At 41.9% G+C, this 16,512-nt stretch overlaps 1 protein-coding gene across 4 annotated transcripts in view; it reads right to left on the bottom strand.

Moving 5' to 3' along the window:
* The window catches only part of RIC3 (RIC3 acetylcholine receptor chaperone), a 39,137-nt gene that overhangs the window by 11,054 nt on the left and 11,571 nt on the right, over positions 1–16,512 (bottom strand). For 3 of the 4 annotated variants that reach the window (XM_027852593.1, XM_027852594.1, XM_027852595.1), the window contains exons 2-4: positions 12,777–12,997; positions 10,204–10,282; positions 7,707–7,800 (exon numbers count right to left, since the gene is read on the bottom strand). In XM_027852593.1, coding sequence (XP_027708394.1) covers positions 7,707–7,800; positions 10,204–10,282; positions 12,777–12,997 — 394 coding nt within the window. Of the gene's footprint in view, positions 1–7,702; positions 7,801–10,203; positions 10,283–12,776; positions 12,998–16,512 lie in introns of those variants that run through there. The other variant, XM_027852596.1, reaches the window with a different exon arrangement.

Below are 16,512 nucleotides of genomic sequence, written 5' to 3'. Positions count from 1 at the left end.
CAATGCCTAACCAAAAAAAAAAAAAAAAAAGTACTTCTCTTTAGACTTCACTTTGCTTGGACATTAAATTCCTATAACATCTTCCTACTTTCAAAAAACCCAGCACTCATGATTATATAAAACATAAATACTGAACTGAAACCACTTCTGTTGAACATAATTACAGTTATGTAGATTCACTACTAAGGTTAGAAGGGACCATAGTGATTAACCCTCTCATTTTAACGAGGATAGTGAGGGCCAGAGAGAGGAAGGGACCCAACCCAGGTATAGCGAGCTATGTTATACAGGAGGTTTCTGCTTTCAGAAGCAGTGAGTTTGAAGACAACATGTATTCTGAAGACCACATTTGATTATACATTACATCCCATAATTAGGCACAATTATGAATGAATGGATTGTTGCCTTTATCTGGATGTTTGCAGAAATCATCATAGGATGGAGTAATGGTGGTAGAAAGAGATGTCCAGGTCTCAATCAGTTTTGTCATAAGCCAACCAGGGAAATACAAAATGGTTAAAGGGGGTGGGGGACTTCCTGTAAGGATGGTAATAAAAGCTTACATTTACATAAAAAGCTTTATGGAATCAAACATTTCACTTAAGCCCCTTCACAACAGCCCCACATGGAAGGAATTATCAACCCCATTTGACAGATGAACAAACTGAGGCCTGGTGAAGTAAGGTGGCTAAAGCATGGTCCTACATTGGGACCTAACCTCCAGTACTTTTTTCCATTCTTATCTCTGCCTCTTGGTAACAGTTAAGATAATCTTGAAGCACACTCTGCCCACCATGATTGATGCTGAACCCTGAATCTATTGCGTGTTCTTACTCTGGGAAACAGTCCACCCATGGATGGGGGGGAATAGTGGGAAGCACCATTAGAATTCCCTTTGGGTATTCTAGGATGTGCCCACTGTGAGTAGCCCCTCTAGCTTTTCCACTGTGGCGTGGATTTGCTCTGTAAGATTGTCTGAGTCCAAAATGTGTGGACCCAAGAATTTTTTTTCTTCTTCAGCTTTTATTTTCTATTGCACTGAATGGGCTGCCTTTCCCTTTTATATTTATTCTATTTATCTGCTGTGGCAGAATGCTGTGTGTGCCACCTGTGAAGATGTGGCATCATGAGATCCTACCTGGTCCTATCGGTTATTCTGCCTGATCAAATCTCTCTCATTAGACACATCTCCCATGCTTGGAGGGTAGGCAAAGAAGGGTCTTTAACTTATAGCTTGTCTAGATACACTCACAATCCTTTGAAGTTCCTACACTGATGTTCCCTCCATAATAACAAGGTTTGCGCTTGAAATTCCAGAAATGTTCCATTTCAGAAACTGATGTTAACCTGGAGATGGATTAAAGGTTTTTTTTTAATATCATCTAATAATACTTTTCAGACTTAAGGCAGCTTTTTGCCTGTGAGCTCTAAAGCTCTGTACAAATTTTTAAATAATGAAGCCTCGGCAAACTCTTAAAAGATAGGTATTATGCAGCATGTAGCTGAGCTAAGGCACAGCCTGCTTAAGTGAATAGCCCTGGGACACAACAACTAAGAAAAAAGACTTAGAAATGGGAGCCCAGGTGTACTAATTTCTATTTTGATGCTACACAGATTGTCCCCTCATTACTCTGTATGTTACACAGTGAAAATCAGCCTCTTCATCAAAAAAGCTTGGCCCAGAGCACAAAGTACATGAAAGAAAGTATGACCCCTCAACATATCACACGCTGATGATGCAGGCACACAGCGGCTGGGGGGAGGCCAGAGCACTGGGCCAGGAGCTGGGGGGCCTGGGGGTGGCTCTCAGCTCTGCTGCCCCAACTGGTCTGTGGTCTATGTCACCTTCCTGGCACTTAGGGTTTTCATCTGTCAAATGAAAACAAAAGAGTTTGGCTTCCTTCACAGGGCTGTTCTGAGGCTTCAGTGACGATTTCTATCCACAAAGTGTTTATATTATATAAGCTCCTATTAGCCTCACTAGAGACTATCCCCAGGGCAGCTAGGTGGCGCCATACATAGAGTGCTGGGCCTTGAGTCAGGAAGAACTGAGTTCAAATCCAGCCTCAGATACTTAGTAGCTGTGTGACCCTGGGTAAGTCACTTCAACCTGTTTGCCTCAGTTTCCTCATCTATAAAATGAGCTGAAGAAGGAAATGGCAAACCATTCCAGTATCTCTGCCGAGAAAACGCCAAATGGCATCACAGAGAGCTGGACACAACTAAAAAGGACTGAACAACAACAAATCTGAAAATGGAGCAGCCAGGGTCAGCTAGGTGATGCAGTGGGCAGAGCACCAGCCCTGCAGTCAGGAGGACCTGAGTTCCAATCTGACCTCAGATACTTACTAGGTGAGTTGGACACAACCGAACAAGAGCCTGCCCCCTCTTCTATAATTCTGTATTTCAATGATTTGCTATAGACCTACTTTTCCCTTGTTGCCTCCCTACCTCCATTATCTGATGAATGTCTGGTTAATGACAGCAGCCCATGGGTTCAGGATCTGCCTTCTGGGGACCTGTTTAGTTAGACCAGGGGTGGGGAACCAGTGGCCTCGAGGCCACACGTGGCCCCCTAGGTGCTCAAGTACAGCCCTCTGACTGAATCCAAACTTCACAGAACAAATCCCCTTTATAAAAGGATTGGTTCTGTAAAACTTAGACTCAGTCAAAAGGCCGCACCCAAGGACCTAGAAGGCCACAAGTTCCCCACCCCTGGGCTAGACTGTAAGATACCCATATCAGACTGTAAATCCTACAAGGGCAAATGAAGATCTTCTACAGACTTTATCTTTCACGTGGTGCTTGGCCCAGCGCTCTTGTAAAAGGTACTTAATAAATACTTGCTGAACGAAGGGATCTACTTTTATATACAGGTGTCCAAACTCACTTCTTCTAAAAGCTGGGCTCACCTATGTAATGCAGTTCATTATGCCATGGGCTGGGAGATCATCCTGGTCCCGCCCCAAACATATATGCACAATTAGTCTCTAAAGTGGAGTATTAGTCCTGGCCTGCAATGCCAGAAAGGGTTCTAACAAAACGCCCTACGCTTGATTCTTCCTCCAGGCATCTCTTTCTCAAGTTTTTCAAAGCACTTCAAGTCATCTCACTATCTCTCATTTCACCAATTCCTAAAAATGTCCTTAAACTTCAAGCTTACTAAGTTTATCAGCAACACTACGGCATTTTTACATGTAAAATATCTATGCGTATTTGAGGAAAGAGCTTTGTAAATCTCACAGAATTACACGAATGGCAAGCCAATGGAGATCTGGTACACTTTCTAACAAGGATTCAACATGTTTTGTGTGGGCCACAGCTTCAAAAAGAAAGTTGCTCCATTCATTCAAAGACTCACAGAATAGCAGCTGACATTTCCAGAGCATGAAAAACCTTACAAGATGCCGTACATGCATCACCTCATTTGACACCTTCGACAACTCTCTGAGGAAGGTGACGTACCATGCTTCTAGTCACCCAGCCTTGAAACCTGGGTTTCCCCTCACCCTCCTTCACCCCATACGTCTGTCTATGCAGTCACCAGATCTTGTTATTGCCACCTCCACATCTGCCGCCTACATTTCCCTTCTCTCCACCCACAAAGTCACCACTGCCTTAAGCCTTTATCAACTTTCGCCTGAACGGCTGCAACACCCTCCTAACTGGTCTTTGGTTTCCCTGCCTCCAGCCTCTCCCTTTTCCAATCTATTCTCTGCTCAGCTTCCAAAGCCATTTTCCCAAAGCATGGGTGTGACCATGCCACACCCCATCACAACAAACTTCAGCGGTGCCTTATTAATGCTAGGATCAAACGTAAACACCTGTGTTTGACATTTAAAACCCTTCACATGCTGGCCCCGACCTGATTTTCCAGAAATTACATTTTACTCTCCTTCAGGCTCTCTATGATCCAATCAAAATGGAGTTCTTATTTTTCCTCATATAGTATATTTCATTTCCTACCTCCATACCTTTGTGCTGGCTATTCCCCCTGCCCAGAATGTACTCCCTCCTTATCTGTGCTTTTCAGAATCCTTAGTCTTCTTCCAGACAGTTTACGGGCCACTTTTTAAAACTTATGAGGCTCTTTCTGATTCCCTTGGCTACTGGTGGCCCCTCTATAATACCCTGTATACCTATCTGTCCACATATCTTTTATTTTATTTTTTTAATTTTTAGGCAATTGGGATTAAGTGACTTGCCCAGGGTCACACAGCTAGTGTCAGTGTTTGGTCTGAGACAGGATTTGAACTCAGGTTCTCCTGACTTCAGGGCCAGTGCTCTATCCACTGTGCCACCTAGCTGCCCCTGTCCATATATCTATATATATATATGTGTGTGTTTGTATAGCTAAATAGCACATACTTACGTAAGTACACCTTTTCTCCACTGTAATAATAATTAATATTTCTATAGTGCTTACAATGTGCCAGGCACCATGCTATACACTTAAGAATCACTATCTCATTTGGTCTTCACAAAAACTTTGATAGATGGGTGCTACAATTATCTCCATATTACGGATGGATAAACTAAGGCAAACAGAAGTTAAGTGATGTGCTCAGCTGTCCCACAGCCAGTAAGTGTCTGGGGCTAGATTTGAACGCCAGTTCTTCCTGATTCCAGGTATAGCGCTCTATCCATATGGCCACCCAGCTGTCCTTTAGAATGTAAGCTCTTTGAAGGCAAAGACTGTTTAGTTTCTTGGCATCCCCAGGACCCAGTTCAATGCCTGGCACACTTCAGGTGTTTAAAATGCTTGTTGATTGATTATCATCCCCTTTTACAATGGAGCAAATTTAGGCCAAGGTCACGCAACTAAGTGATGGAGCTAGGATCTGAGCTGGAGTTTTCTGACCTCCAAGTCCAGTGTTCTCTCAGCTAAACTGTTGACTATAGTCTTACTACTAGGAGAGATCTTAAAGAATTTGGTTCATTACATGAACTCCTTCTACTGACACCCATCACAAACACACAAACACTCCTCTTGAACAGTTTCAGTGACATGGAACTCACTATCCCATATAGGACTGCCCATTGCACTGTAGACATTCCTATTGTGTGTGTGGGGGAACTCCTCATGTATCAAGTAAGATCATACTTGTAATGTGCTTACTTAGCATGGTGTCTGTATATAGTCGGTATCTAATAAATGCTTATTTCCTTTCTTCTTTTCCCTCCTCATACCAAGCTCAAATCTGCCTTCCTGTGGTTTTATCTGCCATCTGTGGCCAAGGCCTCCCCCACTAATTCTGCCTTCTAATTGACAACCCTTCACACATTTCTCCCAAGTCTTCTCATTGCCAGACTAAACACGCCCACTTCCTTTAACAAGTCTTCCTGTGAAATGGCTTCTGGTCCCTTCACCATTCTCATCACTTCAGGAGGTTGCTGTTGGTGAAGAGCTCTAGGCCTGGAGTCAGGAAGGCCTGAGTCCAAATCTAGCCTCAGACACTTACTAGCTGTGTGACCCTGGGCAAGTCACTATACCCTGTTTGCTTCAGTTTCCTCATCTGTAAAATGATCTGGAGAAGGAAATGGCAAACCACTCCAGTATCTCTGCTGAGAAAACCTCAAATGGCATCACAGAGAATTGGACACAACTAAAAAGGACTGAACAACAACAAATCTGAAAATGGAGCAACCAGGGGCAGCTAGGTGATGCAGTGGGCAGAGCACCAGCCCTGGAGTCAGGAGGACCTGAGTTCTAATCTGGCCTCAGATACTTACTAGCTGTGTGACCCTGGGCAAGTCACTTAACCCCGACTGTCTCAAAAAAAAAAAAAAAGAAAGAAAAGAAGAAAAGAAAAAGAAGGAAGAAAGAGAGAAGGAAAGAAAGAAAACTGAGCAGCCAGAACTAAATGCAATACACCAGCCCTAGTCTGAGCTGGGTAGAGAATAATAGAGGAGCAGGAGCTATGTGAATACTCAATTAAAATCTCTGACTTTTGGTTTTTTTTTTTTTCCCCCAACTGGTGTTCTAGCCAAGTCTCCTTCATTCTACTACTGTGCGGTTTTTTGAGACCTACTTAATAAGCCAGAGAGTGGAAAGTCCTTTCACCTTCTTCGCAAGCAAGAAGACCAGCTCCTATGTAAAGCGCGCAATTGGTGATAACCTCCTGAGGGAAGACAGACAGGGCAGTCCCCTCCAATCACTGGAAGGGGCTGCCATGGCTCCTAAGCCTTTTGAGCTGCGGAAGGGTTCTCATGTGAAAACCACAGTCATTTGTGGCATCCCACCAACGCTTCTGCTGCTAACCACCATGGCAAGCCGCTACGGCACTGCATCTCTCGGCCCGAGCTAGCTCCTTGTCATACGGTTCAGTTGGCCTAATCACTCTCTTCATTCAACAAGTATTTACTGAATACTTATTATGTCCCTATTGGAGAGTCATCACTACATAAAATATGAACACCTATGTTTCCTGCATGAATAATGGATCAGACTAAATTATATAGAAAACACTAAACGTCACTCCTTTCAGATATCCAAGCAATCGTCTCCTCTAGCTTTTAACTATCTAACTCACTTATCAGGATTTATTCACTAATGACTGCAGGTTCGTGGTGATATACTTGCTTCTCTAATGTATATGCTTCCTTTCCATGTGGAGAGTCGAAATGATGGGCTGGTGCAGTCCAAGTTTGACTCCTAATTGCTCCAAATGTTTATTGTTTAATACACAACCCAGAGATGTGATTTACTTGTGTGTGTTCTACTCCTGATTTTTATACACATCAGGGAATTTCCATTCCAGTAACAGCTCCCAGAGAAGTTTCAATATTATAATTGTTCTGTTCACATTTTAAAGTTATGTTTTCCATCAAGCTGAGGACGACTGATATTACAAACCCAAGAGCATTTCACCGGCTTTTCCTGCCTAGCAGCATTTCCCTTTCATATAATAGAAATACAAACCATATTTCATGAAGAATTCTTCAATAATTCAGCAACATTTCTGGCACAGGGATGCATCATTTCAATAACCCTTAGCAGGCTGCTACAGAACAATGCACTACTTTATTTTAAAAATACATCAAGGTAGGCAATTTTACAGCGTCATGTTCTTTCTGCAGAACATAACTGTTTTAGACCTAACAATACTAGACTATTCAGTTATCAAAGAAAAACACATACAACCCCCTCAAGTCGTTTTTTTCCATCTTTATTAGCAAATTGGGTTTGCTAGTAAAATTGGCAGGAACTAGCTTACTTTCATCAGATGACAATAGGATCCTAGCCTAGAATGAAACTTCACAGGAAAACTGAAGTAAGACGAAGCAAATCAGTATCTTTTTCTGAAGGAACAAGTATGTCCCTATCTTATTATACCAGGCTACCAGTCAAATTAAATCACTATGCCCACCACTGTTTCTTAACCCGAATGATAAAAGAAAACTGGAAATTATTTTGCTTTTGAGGTAGGCACTATGAACAATTCTACATTAGTAGGGAGAAAATCACACTTCTAGTACTCTTTACGAGTTTGACCATATTTTTTTTTCCTCTTTAAGAACTGTGGCTGCATTTACAAATACGGAGATGTTAAGTGAGAAATGAGGTAGAACTGAACAGATAAGATGACATACCTATAAAAGGAAAATTGTAAAAAGAAGCTGAGCTCTCAAAGCATTCTGGGTGGAATTCTGAGTGTGGTCTCTCATGGGGGAGGAAGGCAAAGTTCTGTTTCATGAAAACCTACCTCTCGTAGTTTGGTCCCACTCGATTGATTAACTTTTCCATGGCTTCTTCTGTCTCCCTCAGTTTCTCTTGCAGCTGAGCAAGCTCATAATTGGCTAAAAATGAACAAGAATCCAATAGGCACAGACAATTTTGTAAGCCCATTTCTGCAACATAACTGTTACATTCTTCTATAATCTGGTTTGGGTCTGAAATTCCAGGCAAGCAGCTGAAAGGGCTAGGACTGTGTCAAGCTAACCAGGGCTAATCAGGTCTCTCATTCACTAATTTTCATGCCAAAAGAAGGAACAGAGATTTGAGGAGTACAGAAAGGCTCCAAAAAGCATCTTTAGTGAATGGCTAACAAGTTATGACCCGATACACAGCAGATCTAACACCTGAGATAGCAAACGTGTCACTAAAAAGAAAGCCATGAGATGTTTGAGGGGAAAGCTGAGGGAAAGCCTTCTCTCTTCCCTAGGCAGAAACTATTCCTGAGGCTAAGACACAACCCTGTCAAGTTCTTTAGGATGGATGCTCAGGCCCCCAAGTGAACAATGCTTTCCCGAGGTCTAAAAATGATCTTTATCATGCAGACATGTGGTATTTAAACACTAAAGGTTGCATTTCTCTAAGGAAAATAAAGAAAGCACAGTGGTCCTTGAATCAAGAAAATTAAAAATATAACAACACAAGTTTTTAAATAACCCATAAGTGAAATTAATGGCAGAGTTAGAAATGAAAGACTATTTACCATATAGATGCTACATTTTTATCTACACCTGGGATGCCTTTCTAGACAGATGAATTTAGATCTTCATGAAGATAAGGACTATTTCAGGCATCCTTTAGCAATTCTGAAACACACCTTTATGTTATTAGCTAATGTTTGCAAAGTGCTTGGGAAGCAGGAAAGTGCCACATAAGTGCTCTGTATTTTTTTTTTTTTAATTTTCTGTACAAAATCAGTCAACTGAAATGAAGGGACAAAAAGCAGATACAAAATGTCATTTCCATTATAATAAAAACAGCTGCTCTTACGTATTAATTTGATTTCCTTTCCCTGTTTAAGTGCATTATGAGATATGGTACTAGGTCTGCTCCCCCTTATAGAGCCCATAAATCTTTTAAAAATTATTTTTTGAGTGCACTTCCATCAAGGCTGGTTAAACAATTAAACTTCCATTGAAGGTGTGAAAAATGTCCCAGATTTCTTTCATAGCACTATTCCATGAATGTTTAAGGTTGGTAGAATGAAGTTAGAATGTGTTAGGAAGCTCGTCTTTTAAGAGAGCATCCATAAGAAAAAAGAATAAAATGGCACGCTTATCAGAGAAAAGACAGGCAAAGGGGGCTATCACTTTACATCTCTTCACTGGTCTGCAGCATCTAGGCTCAGAAACCTTCCATGGCTCCCCACTGCCTGCAGGATAAAGTCTAAATACCTTACTGTGGGCACTGGGAAGGCATATCCTCCATAATCTGACCCAAATGAATCCTTCCAACCCTTTTTCTTCCATTTCTGCCCAGTGCGTATCTTCTAGTCAAGTGGATTTATACCGCCTGTGTATCTTTGCTCATGCTGCCCCCTCCACCTGGCATGGCTATCCCCTCTCCCCACCTCATACAAATTCTTAAAAGCCCGTTCACATTTTATTTCCCCCCCAACCACATGCACTGCAAGTGACTTCTCCTTATCTCAACTCCCATCACTCTTACGGTCCATAACACTCATTAGTCACTGGCTAGCGACTTATCTTTTCAGGTACATATGTCTCCTCTCCTCCAACTATAAGCTTCTTGGCCAGGCATGGTGTAGTGGACAGACTAAGGCTTGAGTCCTGACTCCACTGACCATGGCTAGCTCTGTAAGCCTGGGCAAGTCTCCTCCCCTCTCTGACCTCCAACTCCCTCATTTACAAAATGAGGATAATATGTGCTTCGCTGGATGGTTGTGAGGAAAATACTTTATAAGCTTTAAAACACTATAAAAATGTGAGCGACTGCTGTTTTAATACTCTAAAGCCTGGGACAACGCCAGGGCTCAATCTACCCTGAGTGACAAGAATAAGAAGCGTTAGGTGTTACTTTTAATGCTGACACTAATCAATATGCTGGCTTGACTGTTTCCTGCCTTGGTTTTTGCCCATCTGTAAAAGGGGGGTATCTATTAACAGCAGCTTTGAAACCTTCAAATTGGTGACCCTTTTTAAATATGAAGTCATGACTTGCTAATAAATCCAAGAGTAACTCTTTTAGAAAGAGAAGTGACAGCAATCTGCTTTGTGTCCCTCTGGTCTACAGTGATAAACTAATATCAATACAGGCACTGTGCTTTCCCTGGGAGAGTTCAGAGCTAAACTTCAAGAGACTGCAGGTAACGACAATTTTAGATTAATATGGAGCGTCCTTGGGGAAATGTCTCCATTTCCTGTTGGTGGTAGCAGCATACTATCTCACGAGCCATATCACTGTTCAAATTTTCAACATTTTTTAGTCCACTTAGAAATGATACTTACTGATCTTCCTATTTGGATTTCCATGCAGAGCAGTGGCAGCTTTCCGTTCCTCTGCACTAGTTTTCCCCTTGGAAGAAAGCTGAGAATCGAAGGGGTTACAATGGCCAATCCAAAGCCCAAAGGCACCGGACATAGAATTATTAAAGGGAAAAAAATGGAAGCCTGGGAGACCAATGTTAAGCCAGGAACCCAATTAAAATAGCAACAACCTTAGAAGAAACTCCAGAGGTTCCTCCCCTCCCTATTCTAAAACAAGGCCTTAAAATCAGGGCAACTAAATGACGGGGGGAAAAAGGAGGAGAAGCGGTGCTTTGGACTAAATCATCTTCAAGGTCCCCTCAAGCACAAAATCCTGTGATCCTGTGGGAAGCATCATAAAATAAAAGGGTTTCAAAGGGTTTCTTTTTTTTCCTTCTTAGCCAAGTTAGGGAAAAGAAAAGTGCATAAAAGAAATTTATAGGACTTCCTTAGTGGTTTTCCTGCAGGATCATGGTGAGAGAGCCTGGCAGGAAGGAGCTGGACCGTCTTCTGCAGCTGACAAAGCTGAATGAAATATCTGTGATGGAGATACCAACAATTCACAGTGCCGTACGGCCTCCCGGCCTACGAAGACACTGCTTGGAGGCCGAGCGTTGTTTAGAAGGGTCCATTTTAAAGGGCACAAATGATCCCTCAAAGGAGTTGGCAAAGGTCATGTTTTAGGTTAGGTAAGGGACATTCTGTCTCAGGCTAACTGTTGGGGATGCTTGGACAATGAAATAAAATTAGCTCCTGGGAAGAAAGGCACCATATAATTACAAAGTGGTGTTATTTCAATTATTATCTAGTCCCCATGTGGCTGTTTTTCTGACAAAAAAGAACATGGAAAGCTCAGGGTCAGCTGCAGTAATAACAAGTTTTCCTAAGTCCTTTCTGGGGATCCTCCTCTTTGGGAAGAAAAAGGCTGTGGGTTAAATTCTATGCTCAGACACTTTTATATGCCTTCTACTGAACTATAAGGAAGGCAAAAAGGAAAGAGATTTTTATCAGAGAGAAAGAAAATAGAGTTGTTAGGCTATGGCTAAGCATGTTTAGGACCCAAAAGGTGAATTCTGTGGATGCATTTTAGACTTTCAGATGCCAAGTGCAGAAAACCAGCCAAGATTATTAGATCCAATGGGGGTGGGGGGAGGCATGGTATGTCTCACAGGATGAGGCATCTCTTGATGTCTAGTAAATTAAAATCAAAAGCTGAATCTCAGAGTCAAGATCTGAGATCACTAAGCAGCTGAACATTAGAGGGAATTTCCACCCTTTCTTGTCTGTTGTGGAAGGTATGCTGGTCTTAACAGAAAAACCTGGGTTTGAAACCTGGCTCTGGCCCTGTGGAAGTCATTTTTCTGACCCTCAGGTTATCTGTCAAATGGGTATAATGGTATAATGTTTATATTAACCCTCTAACAGGGTTGTTGTGAATTTATATATATATATATATATATATACACACACACACATATACATATATATACATACATACATACATATGTTGTATATATGTGTATGTATGTATGTATCATTTCACTTAGGTACCTCAGTCCTTTGTTGGGTCAGAGTATGTGGCTCCCTAAATTTCAGAAAGAAGTGCTTGTCTATAATCTTTTGCCTTTTTTTTTTTTTTTTTTTTTGGTGAGGCAATCAGGGTTAAGTGACTTGCCTAAGATCACACAGCTAGTTGTATTAAGTATCTGAGGCTGGATTTGAACTCAGGTCCTCCTGACTCCAAGACCAGAGCTCTATTCACTGTGCCACCTAGCTGCCCCTTGTCTAAAATCTTTACCAGAAAAGAGGCAAAACTAAGACCTGGGGAAGATCTTAGCTTAAGGCCAAATTCTCCCACCTATCCGGGGCCATCTCCAGTCATCCTGATCTCTATCTGACTACCGAACTCAGATGGTTCCAGAGGAGAAAGTGAGGCTGGTGACTTTGCACAGCCCTCCTTCATTTAAATCCAATTCACTTGCAAGTCATGGCATCACCTTCCTGATGTCATGGTCGTCTTTGAGAACAAAGGATAAACAACAACTCTAATCTTTATGTTAGAGCTTTGGGGGATTTTTAAAACCTGGCAGCCTCATACCACAATAAAAATGATGAGACTGGAGAAGATGATGCTATGCTATCTAAAAATGGGTACCAGAAAAAGTATCCAGTGCTTTATTTTCTCAATCATTGTCTGGCTTATCTGCTAAAGGATTTTTGGAGGAAAATAAAAGGCTTAAAAAATAGACCTTGCTAAACAAAATTTAATTTTTATCTAGACCTGTAATTTAATTGGTGTAGGGAGCTCATAAGGAGGAAATATCCTCTACCAATGGAGAGAAGCACTCTTGCAAATGAGTCCTAGAGAATGGTACCATTACACAGCCAGAATGGATCAGAGGTTGGCAATGAACTAAAGTCTTCCTGACCCTGAGGCCAGATCTCTAGCCACACTGCCTTTCCTGCTGAAAAAAAAAATGATCCTCAAAGCCTGAATGTAACTGATTTCAATTAGCTTTCCTGATATTAAGATGCATGACATAGGTTCTACTTACCTTAAACAGAATGTACAAGATGTAGAGAAGAATTCCGAAACCATAGATGGGAATAATCTGGCCCATTAGGCCTCTTCCACCACCACCTCCCACACTGCCACCAGATCCTTTGGTTTTTGCAATTGCCTCTGCAAGGTGAGATCTGGGGAAACGGGTGCCAGCAGCTGGGCCATCTGAAGGCATTTGGTGGTGCATCATTGGTGGAAATCGACCCATCTTTCCTGAAGAAAGAAATGAATCATCTTTTGTTCCTTCTGTTGCCAGAGCTAGCATTTCGCAAAAAGCTAATTTTCTAAAATATTTAATACTTTCAAACTATTTCTCACGAGTGCTTTGTGTCCTGGTAATAAGGACAGAAAGGCAACTTTCCCACAGTATCACTGGGATTGGCAGGAAACTGGGAGAGAGGCAACTGAGATCGTCCCCCCACTTCCTTCTTTTCATGTGCTACCATGTCTTCCTAAAGCTTTGGCAAACTTCCCTCCTGAGGGAAGACCCAAGATCCCGTAGGTGAGCTCTGAGGGGTGCCTTCTTTTTGTCCTGAAGGTCAAGTGCACGTACTTAGTCATTCCTGCTCCTTCTCTGAAAGCCAAATTCCCTTGCTGACACTGATTTCAGTTAGGTGATCTGGCTATTGGACGTTAGGGCAGGGGACAAAGGCTTAATGGTATTCGTTACTTTGGTTTGATGGTCATTCCATTCTTCAAAAGATGGATGAAACAACAAGGGGAAAATTCTACTCTAGATCTGATTCCCACTAACAGGGAGGATTTTGTTGCTGGGATGAAAATGATGGGAATCTTGTGGGAAAATGAACATTCTTTTACAGGGTGTGTGAAGAAAAGGAAAGCTAGGCATAATCTGACATATTTTCTAGTTTTCGGGAAAGTAGATTTCTTTCTTTCTTTGAGGCAATGGGGTGAAGTGACTTGCCCAGGGTCACACAGCTAGTAAGTGTCAAGTGTCTGAGGCCAGATTTGAACTCAGGTCTTCCTGAATCCAGGGCCAGTGCTCTATCCACTGCACCATCTAGCTGCCCCAGGAAAGTAGATTTCAAAGGGCTCAGAGGAAGGATAGATAGAATTCCATGTACTCAAATAGGGAAGTCAGCGTAGGAGAGGTAAAAAACTCTCAAGAATGAAATTCTAAAGATGCAAAGGGAAACAATTCCAACAAGAAGGAGAAATGGAATGGTCTGAAAAGACTGATGCAGATACAAAGGGAACTAATCAATTAACTTAGATTTTTTGAAGGTATGTACAAAAAAAATGGAGTCAAGGGGAGGGAACAAAGGACAAAAACAAGATATTACATGGTAACTCTAAGAATAGAGTTTGGAGTGCTAAACCTCAGAATAAGCTAAGGCTGACAAGGAAATTGAATGAGAACAAAAATGTGTTCTTGCTATATTTTGGAGAAAAGAGGAGTATTAAGGAAAAGATAGGACCACAACTTGGAGATGACAATGGTCAACAAAAAGACAGAGAGGTTCAATTCTTATTTAGCTTCTATTTTCTCTGCCACAGAAAATAATTACCTTAGCACTGAGAGGACAGAACAAAAATGGCTAATAGGCAGATGAAACTCAAGATAAGTAAAGAGACTTAGAGAGCACCTCGCTGCCCTGGATGAATGAAAGTCATCTGGCTCAGATGAACTACATCCTTAAGGGCTGAAAGAATTGGTGGATTGTGATGGCTGAATCATCATCAGGGATGTCTGAAATATGTGGAAAACCACAGCCACCAAAGGTTTCATGAAGGGCAGAGGTTATTTTGATTTTCTAAAAGAAAAGAAAAGTAAAGTAAAAGTAGAATCTGCAAACTATCAGCCAGAGAGCTTAGCTTGGATTCCCAGGGAAAATTTTAAACTGATCATGAAAGAGATGGTTTGTGAACATTTTGAAAAAGTGCTTACAGAAAACCAACATGCCTTCATCAAGAAGAGGTTGTGTCAGACTAAACTTATTTCCTTTTTCTGACAGGGATATGAAACTGGCAGATCAGAAGGATGATACAGTTTGCCTAGATTTTAGCAAGGAATTTGAGTATGTTATACCTTTCTCACGAAGAGAAATGTGAGTGATGGGATAGTACAACCCAGTGGGATAAGAAGTTATTGTATGGACAGACTCAAAGAATAGTCATTGATGGTGAGTGTAGGGAATATGTCCTTTGGACTACAGTCCTATAGCCTTGGAGATAGTGTTTCCAAAGAGACTGGCAGTACTGGGACATTTTCCAGTTGGCTTCCCATGATGTGTAAGTGAGATACAAATCAAGTCAACAAGCTTTTATTAAGTGCTTACTACCTGCCAGTCACTGTGCTGAGCACAAGATACATATGGGTGGGAGATGACAAATATGGTGGCTAGAGTCACAACAAAGCTACACCTATTCTATGTCACTCATTGAGCTTTTGATGATTCCTGCAGCCATTAGATTTCAGCCCATTTAATTAGTCAGTATTGGGCATTTCAGGGATAAACAGATACCCAGTATAATGTCTAGGATTCTGATGCTGACATATTCTGTCACCCATGCAACTGTAACACAAAGTAACACCAAAAGGTCCTACATTGCTCACCAGACCCCTATGTGACAACCTGCTGTGAGTTAAAATGCCTTGTGACCCTCTCCTGATTCTCTGGGGAAAAGGAAGTTTAGGATAAGATAATGAACTTCTGGTTGATTCCAACGTAGTTTGGTTCTCTTATAGACTGAAGAAAAAGGAAAAAAGACTTCAATTTGAAATGGTGTTTTGCCTTGGGGGGCTACAGCTATAAAGTGAGAAGATTGTAATAAAAGATAAGTATCTTATCTTATGAGCCTAAAGCTCATGGTTGCATTACGTTTTTACAAATCTCATTTGACTACTTAATTACAGAGAGGTAGAATGGGACAGTGGGTGGAGACTCAGCCGCAGAACCGAGACCTGGCTCTACCATCTGTTGACCGTGTGGCCACGGGCAAGTCACTTAACTTCTCAGTGTACCTGGCAACTCTCTAATTCACTGAAAACTCTCAATGTGGATCTGTAGATGGAGTTTCCTACAACACTGAAATCACAGGTCCAGGCTCCCTTTTCTCCCCCCTCCCCCAAACATCTAACTATGGACTTGAGGTCTGAGTGAATGTTAATGGCTTGGATCTACTGAAGAGGATGCTTGTGGGTGAAGGTGAGATGAGGCAGGGCTCGATGAACAGTCCTGCATACAGAGCCTGGGGTTGAAGTCTGACTCGCAAAGATCCCCGAGCTAGGGACACTACTCGGGGCTTCCACATACCGAGGAGGGGCTCACCAGCCATAAGACTGTCCTCTCACATGACTGACTGCAGGATGACTGCTACATTAATAACACCCCGATTTACTGCCTGCAGGAACTATTGCACCTGACTCCAGAAGGGCTTTCTTGCTATTGTTTTTCCTCAATCCATCCTTCATACTTCTGTCAGACTAGGATTTCTTATGCAACTATTTAGTCATCTCACAAAATAAAACCAAAGCTATAGCAGCTCCCTGTCACCTACCAAAAAAAAAAAAAGGTCAAACTCTACTGGTTGGCATTCAAGACCCTTCAAAATCTGGCCCCAGCCTACCTTTCCATTCTCATCTCACACTGCTTCTCACGCACTTCACATTGACAAAACTAGACTATTCTTTGTCCCCAGAAAATGGCCGTGAACTTCCATTCACACTGATCTCTACACTGGAGTGAGACTGGAGGAGAGATTTA

The sequence above is a fragment of the Vombatus ursinus genome, unplaced genomic scaffold, assembly GCF_900497805.2.
Source record: "Vombatus ursinus unplaced genomic scaffold, bare-nosed wombat genome assembly UNPS02009770.1, whole genome shotgun sequence".
NCBI lineage: Eukaryota > Metazoa > Chordata > Mammalia > Diprotodontia > Vombatidae > Vombatus > Vombatus ursinus.
The sequence above is the reverse complement of the archived record's forward strand: the minus strand, read 5'-3'. Positions and strand labels throughout refer to the sequence as shown.